Below are 19,336 nucleotides of genomic sequence, written 5' to 3'. Positions count from 1 at the left end.
CCTAGCTTCACGTGTCTCTCATTTGATAACAGGTGAGTTGTAAAAACAAGAACTTTGGTATATATTCAATATCTTATCTCATTTACTTGCAACAAGTCAGGCTTGCATGTGTACTGAGGTGTGCACACACAGGTGTAACATTCTGAGTCCTTACATGAAAACTACATCCATTAAAAGCACAGCATTCACTCAAACAAAGCAAAACATCAGGAGAGCATTCACACTGGAGTCAGAATCAGCATGCAGCAACTAGAGGTTTATATCTTTCATAGATGCCATCTGATTACAGAAAAAAAAAAATCTAAAAAACCTGAAAACAGATACATTTACGAAGGGAGATGTGAAAAAAGCTACATCCTTTACTGTTTGTTTATAAACAGCCCAGTGCACATTCTGAAATACTCCAGGTAACAGTAACCAAAAGCTACAAACTCACCATAAATTTTGTTGTTCTTAAGATTCTATATTAGAATTCCAACTCGAAACTTTTGAACAAAGAAAGAAGGTCTCTAGGCAAATTTACAAGTAATAAAGTAACTTGTATCAATCAGTTGTGTCTCAGTTCATTCTGTGTATTGACAGGGATCTCACTTAACTACTGCAGCTTTCTTTCCTAAATTAGAACCACTAATGCTAAATAGCAAAGCATAGACAGCTACTTCACACATCAGTAAAGTAGCATTAGCTTCAACCAAATGAGGTCTCCTTTCTTCTTTTAACACTCTGGAACAGCTGTAAAAGGTTTTGCCCTGGTCTAATGCGGCAAAATTACTCACCTTCCCCATCGGGGCTCATATTTTCATAGGAATCCCAGCGTATTAGTGGGTCTGATGTATTGTAATCAACTATTACTCCATGATCATTCTGAAGGTGTTCACATCCTAAAACGAAATACGTATTTGAGACCAAAAATCATCAGTCATATATGTAATTATATATGCACACAGATATATGTATGTAGCCTTCTGACAGATGCTTGCTCCCTGAATGGCAACACCCTATTCTGAAATGTAATAAGCAGCAAGAGGGGAAGAAAGGTTAAATAAAACAGTTTTTGAAAAAACTTAATTTATCATTCAGAGAATTTCATCTTGAGCTTTTTCATTACGATGTAACTTTTTGAGCTTTTTGATTATGATGTGATTATGGCTGATAACTTGGAACTCGTCCCTAAACACAACTGATACAGATGATTGGCCCAGCCCTAGAGGGTCAGACATGATACAGAGCTTTTGAGAATGAAACCATGAGTACCTATAAGGAGATGGTTCTAAAGGAATGATAAAATTAGACTTTGTTACAGATTTTACTCTGATTCATACAGATTATCATTCTGATACCAGAGCAATTTATCACTAAGGATGAACAGGGAGAGTTGAAAACATGTCCCTTCCAGTTCCCCCAAGGTGGCAGCTCTGCAGAATCTGAGACTAGACAGCTGGCTTTCATTGTGTTTTGCTGTATTTAAGTATACTTGCGGAATATACCTGGAATTTTCAGCAGTATCCCATGTTTTTGTGCCCTTAACAAGGCATTAAATAATGTTTAGACTTTAAATGGATACAGTGAGGAATTTAGGCACAGTCCAGTGATTCAAAGCAAAGCAAAGCAAAGAACAAGCATCAGCTTGAACTTGGCTTTGATGCTGATACAAATCACTGTCTTTTCTGTGTAGATTGGGAAGAAATAAATCCTCAGTGATCAAACCTTGGGCTGTGTCTGCAAAGCAAGTCCTACTGTAAATTTTTCTAAAGCAAGTGTTACACACATACTGTGACTTTTAAAACAAAAATAGTTACAATTAGGACAAGAATGTCCTAATACCTGTCCTGTACCTTTATGTGCAGCCTGGAAAAAGCCAGCTGTAGAAAGTTGCTGTGATGACATTTGTCACAAGGCAGATTTATAAACTTTATTATTAAATATTCAGGGATCTTATATTCTTGGCAACTGCATTCTTTCTTAAAAATATCACAGCCAGTTATGTTCTAGAATACTGTATCCAGCTTCAAGCTACAGAATACAAGAATTATATTAATAAATTGAAGCAAATTCAGGGGAGTATGACCAGAGTGGTCAGGACAGAAAGACCTTCCCTGTAAGAAAAGGCTGAGGGGTCAGGGCTTCTTCAGTTTGGAGAGGAGATGGTCTTGACAAGGAGCTGACAGCAGCCTCCTGAAGGCTGTAGAGGAGACAGCCAGGTTGGAGCAAGGCAAAAGGAAAAGAAACAGGCAAAATTTGAATCTAGATAAATTCAGACTCAACATCAAGAAAAAAATAATTCCACTGTGAGGATACTCAGGCATTTAAATAGCCCACACACTGAGGCTGTGATGTCTCTGTCCTTGAAGTTTTTCATTATTTGACTGGACAAAGCTCTAGGCAAACTGATCAGATCTCACAAATGAGCCTGTTTTCAGCAGGAGGATGGACTAGAGATACTCTGTAGTTATTCTACAATTCTATAATATTTTCAGATGCAGAAAAATCATTTTGAAGAAATTGTAAATAAGTATTTCAAGATATCACTGAAAAGCAGGAAATAAACTCTTCAACCAATTCATAGGTTAGAAAGCCAACATTACTAACAGTGTTGGCTGCATGGGGGTTTCTCCTCAAACCACATACCCCAATAACCTAACAAACCAGGTTATATTCCTGAAACAAATACATACTCATCACATTTCCTGCATACATGCCTATATGCTAATTATTTCTGTGGACGTATTTGGATATGGCTCCAGATTTTCAGATTAATTGTGACAGCTAGAGCTGGTCTGTAGCCGCACAGACAATCTGGCCTCACAGACACCGACTGGACCAGCCTGGTGGGATAACAGAAATAAACAAGTGCCCAGGTATGAAAGCCATAGGCTGAATGCAAGCTCAGACAGGCACCACAGCCAATCCCGTTGAAGCACGAATGCAGCCGCGCCATTGGCCAATGAGCTGGGCGGAGTTAAGACCCTTAACCAATCAGGTTTGAGAGCGCGGGGAATGCGAAGCCCCTATAAAAGGGGCGCGCATCAATAAACCTCGGCTGGTGCTGCATCAGCTCCGCGTGTCTTTGTCACACTCCTGTCTCCAACATCAGCGACAATTAATCTTTTCTCTTTGAGAGTATTTCAAACGTGGTGATGTCATAATGTACTTCTCTTATCATTCTTTGTTTTGATAGATGACCCTTGTTCTCAAAACTAAGATCTCCACTAGTACATATTAATCACTAATGTAAGTAAATAAAGAAGCATTAGCTGGCACAAGACTTGCTAGTCACAGATGTAGAGAATTAACACAAGGTCACATGAATCTCCAATGTTTGTATTTAAGCACTGTATGGTGCAAAACTAAGCATTAACCACAAATTCAGAGATCATATAGTATTGTGCTAAAGAATTTTTCAATGTCTTCCCAGACTGCTGCGTAGACTTCTTTATTAACCTTTTCAAATCTAAACCAGTAACTAATATATTTTAATGAAAAAGTAAAATTTCAGATTTTTTACAACAGAAGTAGAAGAGGAAAAAAGAGGGGGTTTTTTAATGCATATTTCACTATGATTTATTTCCAAATTAAGCATATTTTTGGTTCTCTATGCTCACCTTGAATTTTCTCTGGAGTTTCTGAAAACACCAATTCCACCTTGCTGTAATCAGGGAAACGGTCATCTGAGAACAAAGGACAGGATTTCAGGAAGATGTTTGCCAGGAGACCACTTTCAGAGCACTCAAAAATCAGAATTCTCTATACCTATCTATACATGTACTCTCATCGCTCTTCCCTTCCCACCTGCAGCTTAAGTGATCTGCTTTTAAAAGCCACATTCTTTGTGCCACACATTCTTCAGAAAAGACCATATAAACGCCAGTTGGACTTTAGCTTTCTAGAAGAGTCAAAAGCAGAAGAGATGTACAGTTTCTAACCCTCTCTCTAGACAGTAAACAGACATGCCTTATAGAGAAAACACACCCAAGAAAATTAAAATTGCTCCCCATATCGGCTAAACCACAATACTCGACCACAAAACTTTTGGTAGCCTTATGCTGTATGTTGCAGGAAAATATGCTTGAATTTAGTTTGCTAGTAACATAGGCAGAGGGAAGTTCCAATCCTGCATATAAACACAATAAAACTGATGATGCGATTTGGAAAATATGAGGACTAGTGCGACACATTTTCAAGTGTGTCTGAAAAATTTGTGTCCATTCTTTGATATTCTGAAGCATATTAAAAGACTCAGACTATTTCACAAACACATTATCAGACTTTACGACTGTCATCACTAGCCAGAAAAGGGAACAATTTAGCTCATCTTAATTCCCTCAATGGTGACTAACAGAGTCACCATTTAAATGAACGTTGGTTGTTTTTATAAATGTGAGAGAAGGTGATAAGGACTATGGAGGAGCATCTGAATTATTCTGACAAAGTAAGTCGCTTGAAGAGCTTTTCCTGTCATTAGGGTTTTAAGGGGTTACATGCTACAATTTAACTAACTCAAAGCAGTCCCCTTTCCCCAAAAATAAAAAAGGAGAAAAAAAAAAAAGAATCCTTTTGAAAACAGGTGCTGAAGAAGATCATCACATGCACATGCTTGCACACCTGCACATATACACATCCAACCAACCACAGAAGTACCTTTGTTGGCATTATCCAAATCTTCTTTGCCAAACACCAAGCTATATCCTTGAATAGCTCCAGTGTGAAACTGAAGGCGAAAAATCACATCACGAGTAGCTGATCTGTATTTTTTGTGATAACACTTCATCTAGAAACACAGAGCAGCACTTTATGTCAGAAAGTATCTTCTTACAATTCTGAACTAATGTGCGTATATATTAGTTGCTAATTAAAGTAGCCACAACACAATTTATTGTAGACATCTCTGATGTTGAAATAAGCAGGATATACATTATTTAATCCTTTAAAATTACACAGGCCCAAGGCAGGATACTTCTAGATATGTAAAAACTAATAATCACTATTTTCATCGTTATCAATCACCTACAGTAGGTTATGAGCTAGAATCACAACATCTAGCAGTACAATATTGAAATGCTGACCTGTATACAGACTTCTTCTCTGCCAAATTAATGAATTTCAGCACACCCATTTCACAATAAATGAAGAATATGAGGACTTTTTCAAAGCAAGCTTGCAAGCTGATTATATCTATTTTAAAATAGATAAAAAACCTGCTCTAGTGATGACAGGATCTTATTTTAAGTTACTACAGAAAGTTGATAGTAGTTTGGACACCTTGTCTAGAGCACAGAACTCTACAAAAACATGTAGTATGAATTTCAGTAGCCAAAAGTGATACCTATTCTCTAACACTAGCTTCCCTTAGACTAAACCTATGGATATTTTACCTACTAATTCTCTGAGTCTACTGTAATACAAAGGCACTCAGCATTCTTACAGGAATGTATAAATTTTTTTGGCAATCTTAGTCACAGGACTGAAAATTTTGCTATACAATCCTGATTATATCAGGATTTTATGAAAAAGGAGATATTACTGAAATGCTTTAAAAATAAAACAAATACCACTTTTATTAAAGTCAGAATAAGAAAAGCATCCTAGATAGAAAATGCTGGACAATTGAAGAGCATAGAATTATTCAAATGAAATAGTGCAAGAAAGATTAGAAGCATACGAGAAATGGTTCTGAAAGTTGGGGTTAGTAACTCATAGTTATGAAATTCTTCTCACTACAGCATTTGAAAAATCTAACATGTTACTATCTAGCCTTCATTATAGTAACCCCACAATATCCTAAATGCCAGAAGTTAACCAGCACTGACCATATACCTGGCACATAGGACAACTTCTGAAATATTTCAGCCCATATACCAGGAATGTTTTCTTTTCAAGTATTCTGTACACAAATCACATATTCCTAACCCATTAAAAGGGCTGGCAGAATCTCCATGCATGTAATTTCTATTTTATCTGAAAGCAAAGGAGGTTGGTTGTTTCTTTGTTAGTTTGTTTTAAGAGAATCCCCTACAGCATATTGGCAATACCAGGTAAAATAGTATTTGCTTCTTTTTTCAGAGAGTGCTTTACATGCACTAAAAGGAACATTGTGTACACAACCCTGTCTATTAAAGAGACCAACTTCCTTTTAGTCTAACACAACTACCAGCATCACTTCACTACTTTAATGACCAAAAATGTATGAGTAACAGTTTGACTGCTTGAGTCACTAAATAAATGCTCAATCTCCAGTATGCCAAACAACTCGGTAAAGGCAAAACACCATCATAAAGGATGAAAAAGGCAAGTTTGCCCAGAAGTGAAAAATGGACAGAAACATAATTAAGAGAGCCCTGATGAGAGATATTAAAACTAACCTGCTCCAAAATGCAGAATTGGTATGAAAGTAACTGTGATAATTCCATTTAATTGTATTATTTGATCAAAAGTACTTGAAAATAGCTTCTTTATAGACATTCATCTACAATTTAAGTTTTGGCTTTGCACATTTGTTGGATTTACTCAAAATGTACTGTCTTTTACATAATCTCATTTATAAAAGTGCTGAATGAGAGAAGGAGTTCCTCCTTCTTTCTACTTTGTAATTCAAAGTACCAGCCTTAGATTTTACCTAGATTAACTTAAAATTAAATAATTAAAAATGTCAATTAATTAAAAATTAATTTATTTTTAGCCCTAATGAACTTACCTACAGAGAATTGAAATTTTTAATGAAAATCTGTCTTTTCTTACAATCAGCAATATTTTACCTCTATATCCATAGACGTAAAATATCCTTTAGTGTTCAGTATGCATAATAAGCTTTCAATGAAGTCTAGGCATAACTTTGATTTCTGACTCCATTACCTTTTGATGTCATAATAAAAAATTAATGCAATCCAGTCTAATGTCCTGGAAAATTCCTATATGCATTTGCAGATGTCAGTGCAGTTTTTCAACAGCTGCATCTGATCTCTATCACCACATGCTATTCACATGTTGTTAACAATTTCTCTAAAGCTAAGGCAAGAAAGGGTATTTTAGTTACCTTTTAAAAACAAACAAGCATGCATTTCAAGTAGTTAAACTTAAAGAATTGGAGATGGTGCATCTTACAGATCATTATTTTGGTCTGATACCACTGAAGTTTTTGATTAGACATAATAAAAAAATATTCAAAACTGAAATTTTTGTTTAGGAAATACTGAAATGCTGAAAAGGACACTGGTTTGCTCAGAATTACCTCAAATAACAGCACGAGATTAAGGAAGATTATCACTTTTTAAATGATCCATTACTGAAAAGCTACATGCTCTTTTAAAATTTTAAAATCTCATTTGAGAGATACTGAGTTTATCTCAGACTGATTTCTGCTGTGATGTCTTCCATTTCCTTAGGCACCGACAGTCCTTCAAAAAGTAACAAAATGTCCTTAATTTGAAACTGTCTCAAACTTTCAGAGTATACCAATTTATAATAGTATATTTAAAAATTGTTTCTCCATTTTTCAGTGAAAGAACAAAAGAACAATATACAGAACTGAATGGGGAGGGAAGATTAAAAAAGGAATCTGATACCAAGGACACTGCTGTGGTTTAGGAATGGTATTCCTCAATTCAATGTTCCCACTGAAACACTTCAAACAACACACCACTCTATCATACCGTCTCTCATTCAGCCATACCTAAAGACAACAGGATGCCTTTCAGCTCTGTGACCTGACTTGATCCAACTTGTTGCTCAATAGCTTCTGCAACTTGTCACATAGGACTCTGTACTGCTGCTTTCTGTTTTTAATGTATCCCTACAATACTGCAGAAACTGTTGGTAAAGACAGCATATTGTTTCTCATTTTCTGGTGCTGATAATATAGTGAGGCCTTCTCAGCACATCACCTTTTCCTCCTGCTTCTCTGATGTTAGTACAAAATTTTTGCCTTCAGGCCAGCTTGTGTTGACTTTCAAGATCCCTGGGCAATTGGGGTTTCCTATTCAAGCTGGCCGTGTGATCAGCGATCAGCATGACTCACTCCATGAAGCATCAGTGGCACGTGTGAAACATCCTTTGAACATCCAGCCCAGCACTGGCAGTTGTGCTTTGGTGTCAGTCACTTCTGAAGCAGCTCAAACCCCTTCATAAGGTGCCAAGATCTCTTTTTCAGTAGGAGTGTAGCAGGCCTGACTCCAGAACCCCAGGGCTTGTCCTCAGGTGTCCCTGGGTACCTTTTAGCCAGACACTCCAGGAAGGACCATTCTCCTCACCTGCTGTATAGACCATACTTTTCATATCTTATCCTGTTCTGACTGGCCCAAGGGCTACTGCATGAGCAATCTCTTGTTTGATTTGTTCAAAAGCTTGTTGTTGTTCAGGACCACATGTAAAATCATTCTTCTTCCAGGTCATTTGATAGAGAGGCCTAATAATCTAACTGAAATCTGAAAAATACATCCTCCAAAAACCTAGGAAAGCCTGTGTTTCCTTCTTGCTGGTTAGTGTGGACATAGCTGCTATTTTTTTGACCACATTCATTGGAATCTGAAAACACTCATCTTGCCATTTTACTCTTAAAATCTGAATTTCCTGGACAGGTCCCTTGACCTTCCTCTGCTCTATGGCACTACTGGCCTTCGGGAAGACCTGTACTATCTTCTCGCCTTTCTCAAAAACTTTCTCTGCTGTGTAACCCCACAGAATGATATCATCATGGTGTTGCAAGTATTCTGGAGCCTTGCCCTTCTCCAGTTCAGTCTGGATCAGTACATGACAAATAGTTATGTACTGGGGGTGTTTCCAGTCCTGAGGCAGTCCATTCCTGGTGTACTGGACAACCCTCCAGGTAAAATCAAACTGTCACCTGCACTTGGCTGCTAAAGGAATGGAAAAAATACATTACCAAACGTAAGTGACACCACTTTGCTGCTTTGGACTCCACTTCATAGTGAATTTCCAGCATGTCCAGCACAGGAGCACTCAGTGATGGTATGACTTTGTTTAGGCCACCACAGTCCACTGTCAGTCTCCATTCTCCAATGGACTCATGCATTGGCCATTCAGGACTATTAAAGGGTGAGCAAGCCTTGCTGAGCATTCCCTAGTTCCCCAGAGGATGAACCATTTCATACATGGGGATGACAGTGTCCCAGTTTGTTGTGGTACTGTCAAGGGTACATTGTTGTGGTAGCGATTGGCACCTGCTGTTTCTCAACCCTCAGCAGTCCCACAGCAGAAGGGTCCTTTGAGAGACCAGGCAAGGTGTTCAGCTGTCCAATTTCCTGTCTCCACAGCAGCTATCCCAAAAGCCCAATAATGCCCTTTTGGATCCTTGAAATACCCTCTCCTGAGGTAATCTATGCCAAGGATGCACAGGGTCTCTGGACCAGTCACAGCTGGGTGATTCTGCCATTCATTCCCAGTTAGGCTCACTATAGCTTCCAGTAAAGTCAGCTGTCACTCCAGAAATAGCAAAAGATTCTGTCCCTACATACCTCGATGGCATCAGGGCATTGTTCACTGGTGTCAACTCAAACCTTACACTCACGTGGGTCTGATGTGCCAGGCCATAGGATCCATGCAGTCCAATAAATCAGACTGTCTCTTTCTTCCACCTGGATAAAGGTAGGCCCCCCCTGGGTAACAGTACTTGTTGCTCATTTCTTGTAAGTACAGAGGTCCCTTTAAGAACATTGAAAGTAACATCAGTCCTCCTATTCTGTCTGAGGACTTACTCAGAAACTGGAAACTGGAGCAGGATTTATCCTTGAAGAATTTCCTGCACTATTTGTGCTTCCCCTCAACTCACACACCGGTGCTGCTAGGACAGAGGTGGGTTTTCCATCCCACCTCCATATGTTCTCTCAATGGTTATGCAGGTAAAACCACAGGTTACTTTGTCGTGTGTACCCTCTCTCTTGAGCAGGACAATGCTTGTTGCTAATAGCAGAGACTGGTCTGTACTGGCAGGGCATGGGACACTTCTTAAAATTGCTGGTAGTCCTCTTCGAACTGCAGGAGGTGCTGGGACAGTCTTTCCACAGATAAGGTGCAGGCCCATAGGGAGGAAGAGATACCTCCTTCATATAGCAGAGTTTGGTAACCAAATTTTCCACTCTTTGTTCACTTTCTTTCCACGATATCGCTGTCAATGAGTTTGTATACAGTGATGGTGCACTTCTCAGGAACTTCCACCACATATGGTGTTTGTGTACACTGTACTTCATCTGGATTTATAGGGAACTGCTCATTATTTGAATCCTTATAAAGTGCCTCCAGCCCTTTCTCCACGGTGTTCTACTTGTCTCAGTGCACTAACTGATTACCATTGTTAAGATACAAGACACTCCTTATACTTGACAGGAGTCACTCCAGAGGCTGAGATGCTGTCATCTTCCCAATCCCAATGTAGGCATTCTAGGACAGGGATCCCAGTTGCTTGGCTTCATTATCACTTTGTTTCATATCGTGGGCCACAATATCCCAGCATCTGACCAGCCACATCACCAGGGCTACCCGGCTGGTGACTGAAATCTTTACCCATATCTCATAGCTCACCCAGAGACAGGGACCAGGTGATTATCCCTAGCCCTGCTTCTTCCTCTTGTAGAGGGCCCTACTGCCTCTTCATCCCTCATTATGCCAACTGATTCAGTCTTGGATTTCTTCTTCTGTATAGGGGCAACTGCTACCAGCACATGTTGTTGCCCTGGTTCAGCTGCAGTTTGAGTGGTCACAGCACCTGTTGACTGCTTTCCACCCTTCCTCCTAAGAGTGCTGTCTGGCAATGAGCAATGTCCAATAAATAGCAGCCAGAGCCCAGTATATTGCATAACTTCATTCCTCTCTGGAACTAACAGACAGAGCATCCCTTCTTTTGCACATTTTATCACTTCAACAGAGTCTTGTAGTTGTTCAGGGACGAGCTTACAAGCCACTGGAGCAAAACAGTCCTTCAGAAGCTGGCCCATTTCCTCCTACCTTCCATGCCACTCATGACAACCCACCCTCGGGGCAGATCTCTGAAAGACCCTCCTAAAAATCTCCTGTAACTCTAAACATGGTGTGGACCTGACTGAGGAAAGCTGGCAGACCTAGCACAAGAACATGCTTTCCTAAATATCCAAGGGGAATTAAAAATTCTCAAAAATTGTTGTAACATGTCTGAAAGAGAAAAAAGAGGTGAAAAGCTGGGGAAAATCATTCTCCCCTGTTTCCCCCATAAACTGAGTATAATTATGAATGGACTCCCAAAGGTAGTGCTGGAGGTAAGGGCAGGAGAGCAGCACTCAATACACATCCCAAATGACCCTCATTGTCCTTGATGTTACCACATCATAGGCTGGTATCACATAGTACATCAACAAAACAATCCTGATCTCTTTCCCTGATCTGAAAAATATCTTGACAGTTAGGTACTACACCACATGGACAAATCAAGCAACATTGTGATCCACGGCTCTGGACTTAATGCAACGAAATGCTTAGATGAAATTTGTTTCCAACCCACTCTGGGCAGACCCATTCCTATCCTAACCCTTCATGCCCCACACTGGGTGCCAAATAAGGCTACTGTGGTTCAGGAATGGTGTTCTCCAATTTGCTGTTCCCACTGAAGCACTCCAAACCACACACACTGCTCAATCACTACCCCTCTCCCTCTCCCCCACAGCAGCCTGGAGAGGAGAACTGGAAGCACAAACAGTAACAGCAACAATAAAAATGACAGAAGGTACAAGTAAACAAAACCCAAACAATTCACACAAGATTGCTCACAGACCACTCCCCTTCTTCCTCCTCCCTACATCCCAGAAACCCCAACAATATCAGAGCATTCCCTCCATCATGCTACCTGACCAGGAAGGAAGCTCTTCCCCTGTCCCTGAAAAATGACATGAGGTGGTACAAAATAAGCTTTGGGTCCAAACCGTGCCCCATCTGGCTACTGCAAAATTTAACTCTATGCCAGCCAGACCTCAGACATTATCTATCCCTTAGTTGGTATTGCACTATTTTGAATGCTAGAACAATTTAGAATTACTTAGGGATTTTCTTTATACCAGGTAGTTTTATAATTGTACACACTGCCTGCCAAATTATAGGACAAGATATTTTAATGCCAAATTACAAACACTCCCCACTGTAATCTTTATAAAGAAAAGAACACTACAGACCTTACTGGACTTGGTGATGCTATAAAATTAGAATGATCAGAGCAATTGTTTTGAAAACAATTTGCTCCTGAAAATCTTCTTGTTTGAGTTTTACACGAGTTTTTATTCCCATGAAAGTCAAAGATGATGACTAAGTTAACCTAAAATATTCTCCAGGCATTTCATCCAATACTTTTTTTTTCACAAGAACACAAAACAGGTCAGAGACTGTAAACTAAATATCATGTCAATAAATTTTCGTTCCATACAATTAACTCACCATAATATCTCCCTTCAAAAGCTGGGCAGGGTCTATAGCAATGCAGATTCGACTTTGATTTTCTGACCCTATGCTACTTGACAGGAGAAAAAAAAATAAAATAAAATACATGGTTTAAAGACACAAAAACACAAAACAAACAAGAAACCCACAAACAAAACTAAAAAAGTATGTAATTCTGCAATAATGAAAATTAATACCTAAATTCAAACATAATGTAAAATGTTTACAAACTTACTATATTCCAGATGTATAAACTGGTTGCATAGCCTGGTATAACTTCAAAAAAGGCCGACAAGCTGAAAAGAAGCCAACAAAAAAGGGTGTTTTGTAATATTCAGATATAGGAAAACAATTACAACTAGGAAGCTTCATGCACATCCAGAACGAGCAAAATGGCACAAGTGGCAATGCTGGACTGTCAAAATACCCTTCAAAGCAAAATTCGCTAAAAGGTATTGTATTGTATTGCAGACTAGTTCAGAATTCAATAGGGAGAGACTTTAAAGGATTCTAGTAAGGAAGGAACCAAATTCTGCAAGAAAACAAAATTATTAAAGGAAGAATGGTAATGGCCAGAATAAAGCAAACACCCAGTATAAAATAAAAACATTTCCAAAATAAACAAATAATTTGATCTTCAGTTTTGTTTCAAAATTAGTAACGCCCTTAAATTTCAACCTAGAACAAACAATACCCTAACTTTATTAAAGCAGTTATTTTAGAAATAAAAATCAGACTAAACACCAATGACAATATAATCATTACAAATTCATGCTGATTATATTACAAAAGAAGTGCTATTTAACCCTCCGATAATAAAAATGCAGCAACACAAAACTGGTATTTAATCATAAATCATTAAGACCTCTAAGTTCATCAAGTCCATTTATAAAAGTTGAATTCCTTTACTGTGCTCTAGCACATCATCTCATTTTATGATTTTAATTTTAAAGCCACTTATGATAGCAAGCCACGTTAGTAGCACTGGTGAGACCACACCTCAACTACTGTGTTCAGTTCTGAACCACTCACTTCAAGAAAGACACTGAAGTGCAGTAGTGTGTCCAGAAAAGGTCAAAGGAACTGGTGAAGAGTCTCCATACAAATCCTATGAGGAGTAGCTGAGGGAGCCGGGTTGTTTAACCTGGAGAAAAGGAGGCTCAGGGTGACCTCATCACTCCCTATAACTACCTGAAAGAAGGCTGTAGCAAGGTGGGAGTCAGCCTCTTCTCCTGGACAACTAATGATATGATAAGAGGACATAGGCTCCCTCAAGCGGCAGAGAGAAGGTTTCTTTTGAACAGCAGGAAGAATTTTTTCACTGAAAGGGTTGTTAAACTTTGGTGTGGAAAGCCCAGGGAGGTGATCATCATCCCTGTAGATGTTCAAGAAAGGACTGGACATGGCACCCAGTGCCATGATCTAGTTCACAAAGTGATGACGGGTCAAAGGTTGGACTCGATGAACTTGGAGGTCCTTCTTCAAATGGAATGATTATGTGTAATTCTGTAAGTACACCCTATCCAGACAGCTTTTCCACACAAAATCCAATCTCAGAAAAGAAATTATATTTATAATCATTTCCCAAAACAAAGAGGAAATGACTGAAATCTGACTAGATTCTCAGATCTTTTGCAGTAACAGGGACCACAACTGTTAAGATACAGGCAGACATGAATAGTATCAACTATTAATCTAACAGAGAATAAGACTGATTTCAGCTGCTCATATTTTTACTCTTAGAATGCTTCTCTTCTGGTTACTTTATTGGGACTATTTGGATGGATATCAAGAAGATATTAATTCTATTTTGACATTCATGCAGGCTTTCTAGAAAGTTCCAAAATGAAACAAGACTTTGATCCTACACCTGAATAGGAAAAATTAGGTAATTTACCTCCCCCAGCATCTAAGTTTGGGATGCCATGAAGGATAACATAGTGCAGGAAAAGAGGGGTTGCATTCATTTTCACAGATCCAGATAGAAGGCCACTTAAGAACTGCACATATCTGAAAACAAAAAGTTTATCTGAATTATATAAAACCACTAATACCAGGGAAATACATTATTTACACAATGGTATTTCCACATTATGAGTAATGAATAACACTGTGACAATGTACGTAACTCCAAAATAATAATCTTCACAAAACAGCATGAAAAGACACTTTAATTTACCACTGTATTAAATCCATGGCTGTTATACTGCTATTGTTGATACCTTTATTTTAGTTATTTACATTACTACTCTAAGTAAGAAACTAAGTAGAAGAGACAGTAAAGTCAATTGTTTTGGTACACATTCCTAGTTACAACTGTAGTCTTAAATGTCTTTCACAGCAGCATGATATGGGTCCCATTCAATTTACAGTGAAGTTATCCTCATTAAAACAAAAGTAAGAAGTGCCCTTGTCAAGAATTTTAGTATTAAGGGCAATGTGGTCAAATAATATCTTCATAATGAGAAGTGATCTCATTCAGCACAAAACAAGAGGAAAACTACCAGCAATGTGAAAATTATTCTATTTCTGTGATTTAATACATGGTTTGGTCACAAGCTCATGAGCAAATACATGCAAGTAAACATCACTGCAGTGTCTTTAATTTTTCCACTGCTTTGAGTCCCTTTTTCTTCCATGACTATGAGAAGACCTTCATTTAACTTTATTCTCAGGAATGTATAGAGGAAAATCACCTCTTTTTCACCTTTATGCACAGGTCTCATTATCTGAGGTCCTGGTTCACCACAACTAAGGATATCCTGCTGAGTAACAACAGCATTACTACCCCAGAATGGGGGCTGCATTGATTTAAAATAGGTTTCATTTTACAAAGAGCTTGCAAAGCTCAGCTTATTTTAAATGTTAAGAGAATGTAACTTTTTTTTTTGTTTTCTCCCTCAGTCTTTCTGAAAGGATTTGGTACATCAAAAGCATAAATTTTACAAACTGGCATACCTAACATGACAAAAAAACAATGTGTTAAAATGTTTTGTCAGTGACTTCTCATGACTTTAATAAATTAGTTTATTAATATCAGTGTGAACATTTTCTCTCTACTAGCTTTTAATTATCACAAAAATTTGACTGAATTTTTGAAAACCTTTCTCAAGGCAGTGGGCTTAAGGGGCCTATAGACACTTGCTTTATTTTTGAGAAGAGCATTCCAAGGTTTATCCTGAAGGTTTATGAGAACTTTTTTTCATATGAAGGGTCTCTATACGCATTTCTGATTCAGACAAATCTTCAACTGCTTATCTGAGAATGGATTCAAAATAGATCTGTTGATCTGTTGTAGATCATTTGTACAGTATCCAACTAGCAGTAGGAAAAAGCTAAGTGACTTAATGGTCACTATTTATTTTTATCTGGACAAGATTTAGTGGAGAAAAGGTTTCAAAATGTGTAAAATGGGTGTATTTTCATACTTTACAATTTTGAGATCCACTTAAATTACACCCATTTATACATCAACTGCATTTTAGCAAGGGTATAACTAATTAATTACCCAGCAATGGTTTCAGAGAAAAAGCGTATTAAAAGGCTACTGACTGACCAGAATGGGAACAACGAAGTATAAAATTATCTACAGATATTAAGAGAGTTGGTTTTCCTTTCACTGCAATAAGATTAGTGGCCACTGCCTGGCCAAGCAAAGGTAGGAAAGGTGAGATTCAGGAGAAGAATTCTGACAAACAGTTTGGAAAACCACCTCTGTTCTCATGAGAAATGACACTCCAAAGTAAGTGTATATGTCTGGAAAATGGTAAGGGCAGCACAATTTCAATACTGGTGAGCAAAGGTGTTAACTCCATCAGTCAAGAAGCAAACTGAGTATCTCTGAGGCCCTCACCCCGCAGTTACCCCCAGAATTAAGCAAGTGTCATTGAAGGGGGCGTAGGAAAGATTGCTGCAACCATTTACACCTATTTAACATCTAGCTTTAGGACTCACATACAGTTCACTTAGGTTAGTAACTCCTGAAGCTTCTGTCAATATGGTTGAAAAACTGCCCTGATGCACAATTCACAAGCTGTTGTGGGGGCTCCTGGCTCTCACAGAAATATGCCTGCTGCCTAGGACTCCTGGATGGGAAAGTTAACAACATCTCTTCCCTTTTGCTGCTATGGCTCACACTTCTCTGTCTGGTAGGCAGCATACTCAAATCCTTATTATTGAAATGTGATACACATATATGCAAGCATAAAACTGAAACAAAAAAAGGCTAGTCAACTTCTACTTATGAAAGTTTATTTCAATTCTAACAGAATGTTATTATTTTTCAAGTTAAAAGGAGCTGCGCATGTCACCTAATGGGTTAAAAAAGTAACTGCTAAGTTTTTATTTAAAGATTAACAGAACCAAACACCTTTCACTAGTTGCTACTACTGATTCTTCTGTTTTAATTACTAGCAAATTCTTATCTTTTAAACAACTTTTAAACAACCTACTGCATACACATGGATTAAGAAAAAAAAAACAAACAGTAATTACCAAATCAAACCCAGATGATGTTTTATATTTCTAAAAGAGATTCACCTATATCACAACTACTTGTCTGATGGATACCAGTCTCTTTTGGCACTGAATCCTTCAATTACCTGTCATCAAAACAAGGTACACAGTGAACCCCAGAACTATTCACTTTCCAAAGTGCTTATTACTTTGAGTCCTAACTCAGCCGTTGTCATACAGACAGACTGAAAATGTAACACATCTAGATAAACATAATGAATATTGCATGCTTTGACACACACCTACTAGCATGGACGTGGGGCAAGTGCATAATCTGCAGAAGAGGTAAAAAGATCTTTATTGCACACTAATCAGCACACTTTCCATACACATCTTTATGCCACAGAAAAATGAGTTTATTGTTATCCTGGAACAATCAAGATTGTGACATCTCTTTGTTAACAAACAATGCAGTAAGAACCCATTTAGACAACAGTGTGGTACAAAAGTCTTGTCTATCTGGGACCACATGAAGGAACTGAAGGAGAGATCTCATCAATCAAGGAATATTAATATAAGATAAAGTGCTAAGAATTCAGGAAGCACTAGAGGATCTTGTGGAAATAGCTTTCACATAGCTGGGGAGGGAGTAAGGGATGGGAGAAGAAGATAATTTGCCATTGATATAAATTAGAATAATTTATAAATTGTAAATTAGAAACAAATTGAATACCTTCTTTGGGACGGCTGCATTAAAGCTGAAACTTTATCATCAAAGAATTTCTTCATAGCAAATCTGTCTAGAGCCTGATCAGCACTGTCAAGAAAGAGATACAGGTTATTCTGCTTCAGTGTTATCCTGAAAATTCAGCAGGTTACTCCTTGAAATATGTAAAAATATTTGGAAGAAAAACAGGAGGGAAGTAAAGCAAAATTTTAAAAACAAGTACCTAACTAGCAACTCTAGTAATCTGGACATTGTGGACAATGATGCTTATTCCACTGACACCTTCTCATTCAACACCTTAAGATAGTTTCCTTCCTGAGCAAAGCACCGACTTCCTTATTCAATTAACTGAATTGCATACTTCCAGCATGAATACTTTGAAATCAGAATGCAAATAACTTTGGCAAAACCAAACAGTTCAGGCTCCCAAAGGAGGATACTTGCTACAATTTCTTGAATGTGCCACTGGGGAGTTCTCTCTATAAAATACAAATTTATTTTCTTTTTCAGAAAGAAGTGGAGTACTAGGATAGAAGTTCATTTAAGCAGACAATAATTCATTCAGCCTTTGTTTCCTGTACCCTGAGCCATCAAGGCAGAGACTGTCTTTGAAAAATAACTCTTTTACATCAGACAACCACAAACTCTTCAAATACACAATCAAGGAGCAACATATTAAAAAAAAAATACATTTTCTTCTATTCTCTATCCAGAATGGCTCTTACGTAGGTGTTTTTTGGGTGAAGGGAGGCAAGAGGCTACAGAAAAAAAAGAAAAAGAAGTGCCAAAAATCAGTAAGAATGCTGTTAATCACACATGCCAAATAACATGCTATGGTGATTCTTTTATATCTATCCTAGATAAAAACGATGTGTCTCATAACAGATGTAGTTCACAGTTTTAATTTACATCAGAATATAAAAAATCTGGAAGGTCCAAAATATAGAAACACACCAGAATCTCAACTTTAAAATTCCGTAACTAGTTCAACCTAAATGAGTTCAGAGGAAAAAAAACTGTGCAAAGTATACCTATGCACATCAGGATAAAAATGAAATTTATGCCTTCTCAAAAATTAATCAGAAGACGCCAATTGTCTTGACAGGGTGCTGGATCAGGCTATAAAGTCAAGCATTTTCTTCATGAGTGTTAAAAATTAATAGTGTGTACTTCAAATATTCTTGACCCAAAACCTCTTTCTCACTCAATCCATCAAATATCTTCATACATCTTCACCCACAGTGCTATCCAGAATTTAGGCAGCCCATTCCTAACTGCACCTTGCTTATTAAAATAGAATTTACTAATGAAGGCAAAGAGCTCTGTTTGACCTCATTAAATTTGATGACACATTATTCCCTCCTAAATGAGAAAAATTGATACTACAACATATAACTAAAGGATTTTTCATAGAATGGTTTAGCTTGGAAACGATCTTAAAGATCATCTTGTTCCAACTCTCTTGTCATGGGCAGGACACCTGTCACCAAACCAGGTTACTCAAGGACCCATCCACTCTGGCCTTGAGCACTTCCAGAAATGCAGCATCCACAGCTTCTTTTGACAACTTGTTCCAGTGTCTCACCACTCTAACAGTAAAGAATTTATTCTTTATATTTAATATCTAATCTAAATCTACCCTCCTTCAGTTTATAGCCATTCCCACCTTGTCCTATCACTGCCTTACTTTGAAAAAGTCCCACTCCACCCATCTTGCAGGCCTCCTTTAGGTACTGGAGGACAACC

The 19,336-nt window shown here is 38.0% G+C and overlaps 1 protein-coding gene across 8 annotated transcripts in view; it reads right to left on the bottom strand.

Annotated features, from left to right (window-relative positions):
* The window catches only part of TNS3 (tensin 3), a 209,453-nt gene that overhangs the window by 71,886 nt on the left and 118,231 nt on the right, over positions 1-19,336 (bottom strand). For 6 of the 8 annotated variants that reach the window (XM_088168117.1, XM_014877257.2, XM_088168126.1 and 3 more), the window contains 7 exons: positions 17,597-17,680; positions 14,306-14,418; positions 12,644-12,704; positions 12,406-12,481; positions 4,639-4,768; positions 3,603-3,668; positions 777-881 (listed from right to left, as the gene is read on the bottom strand). In XM_088168117.1, the coding sequence (XP_088024243.1) occupies positions 777-881; positions 3,603-3,668; positions 4,639-4,768; positions 12,406-12,481; positions 12,644-12,704; positions 14,306-14,418; positions 17,597-17,680 (635 nt within the window). Of the gene's footprint in view, positions 1-776; positions 882-3,602; positions 3,669-4,638; positions 4,769-12,405; positions 12,482-12,643; positions 12,705-14,305; positions 14,419-17,165; positions 17,198-17,596; positions 17,681-19,336 lie in introns of those variants that run through there. The other 2 variants (XM_014877264.2, XM_088168144.1) reach the window with 2 other exon arrangements.

The sequence above is a fragment of the Sturnus vulgaris genome, chromosome 1 (assembly GCF_052056855.1).
Source record: "Sturnus vulgaris isolate bStuVul1 chromosome 1, bStuVul1.hap1, whole genome shotgun sequence".
NCBI classification, from domain to species: domain Eukaryota; kingdom Metazoa; phylum Chordata; class Aves; order Passeriformes; family Sturnidae; genus Sturnus; species Sturnus vulgaris.
This window is presented reverse-complemented; position numbering and strand designations above follow the sequence as displayed.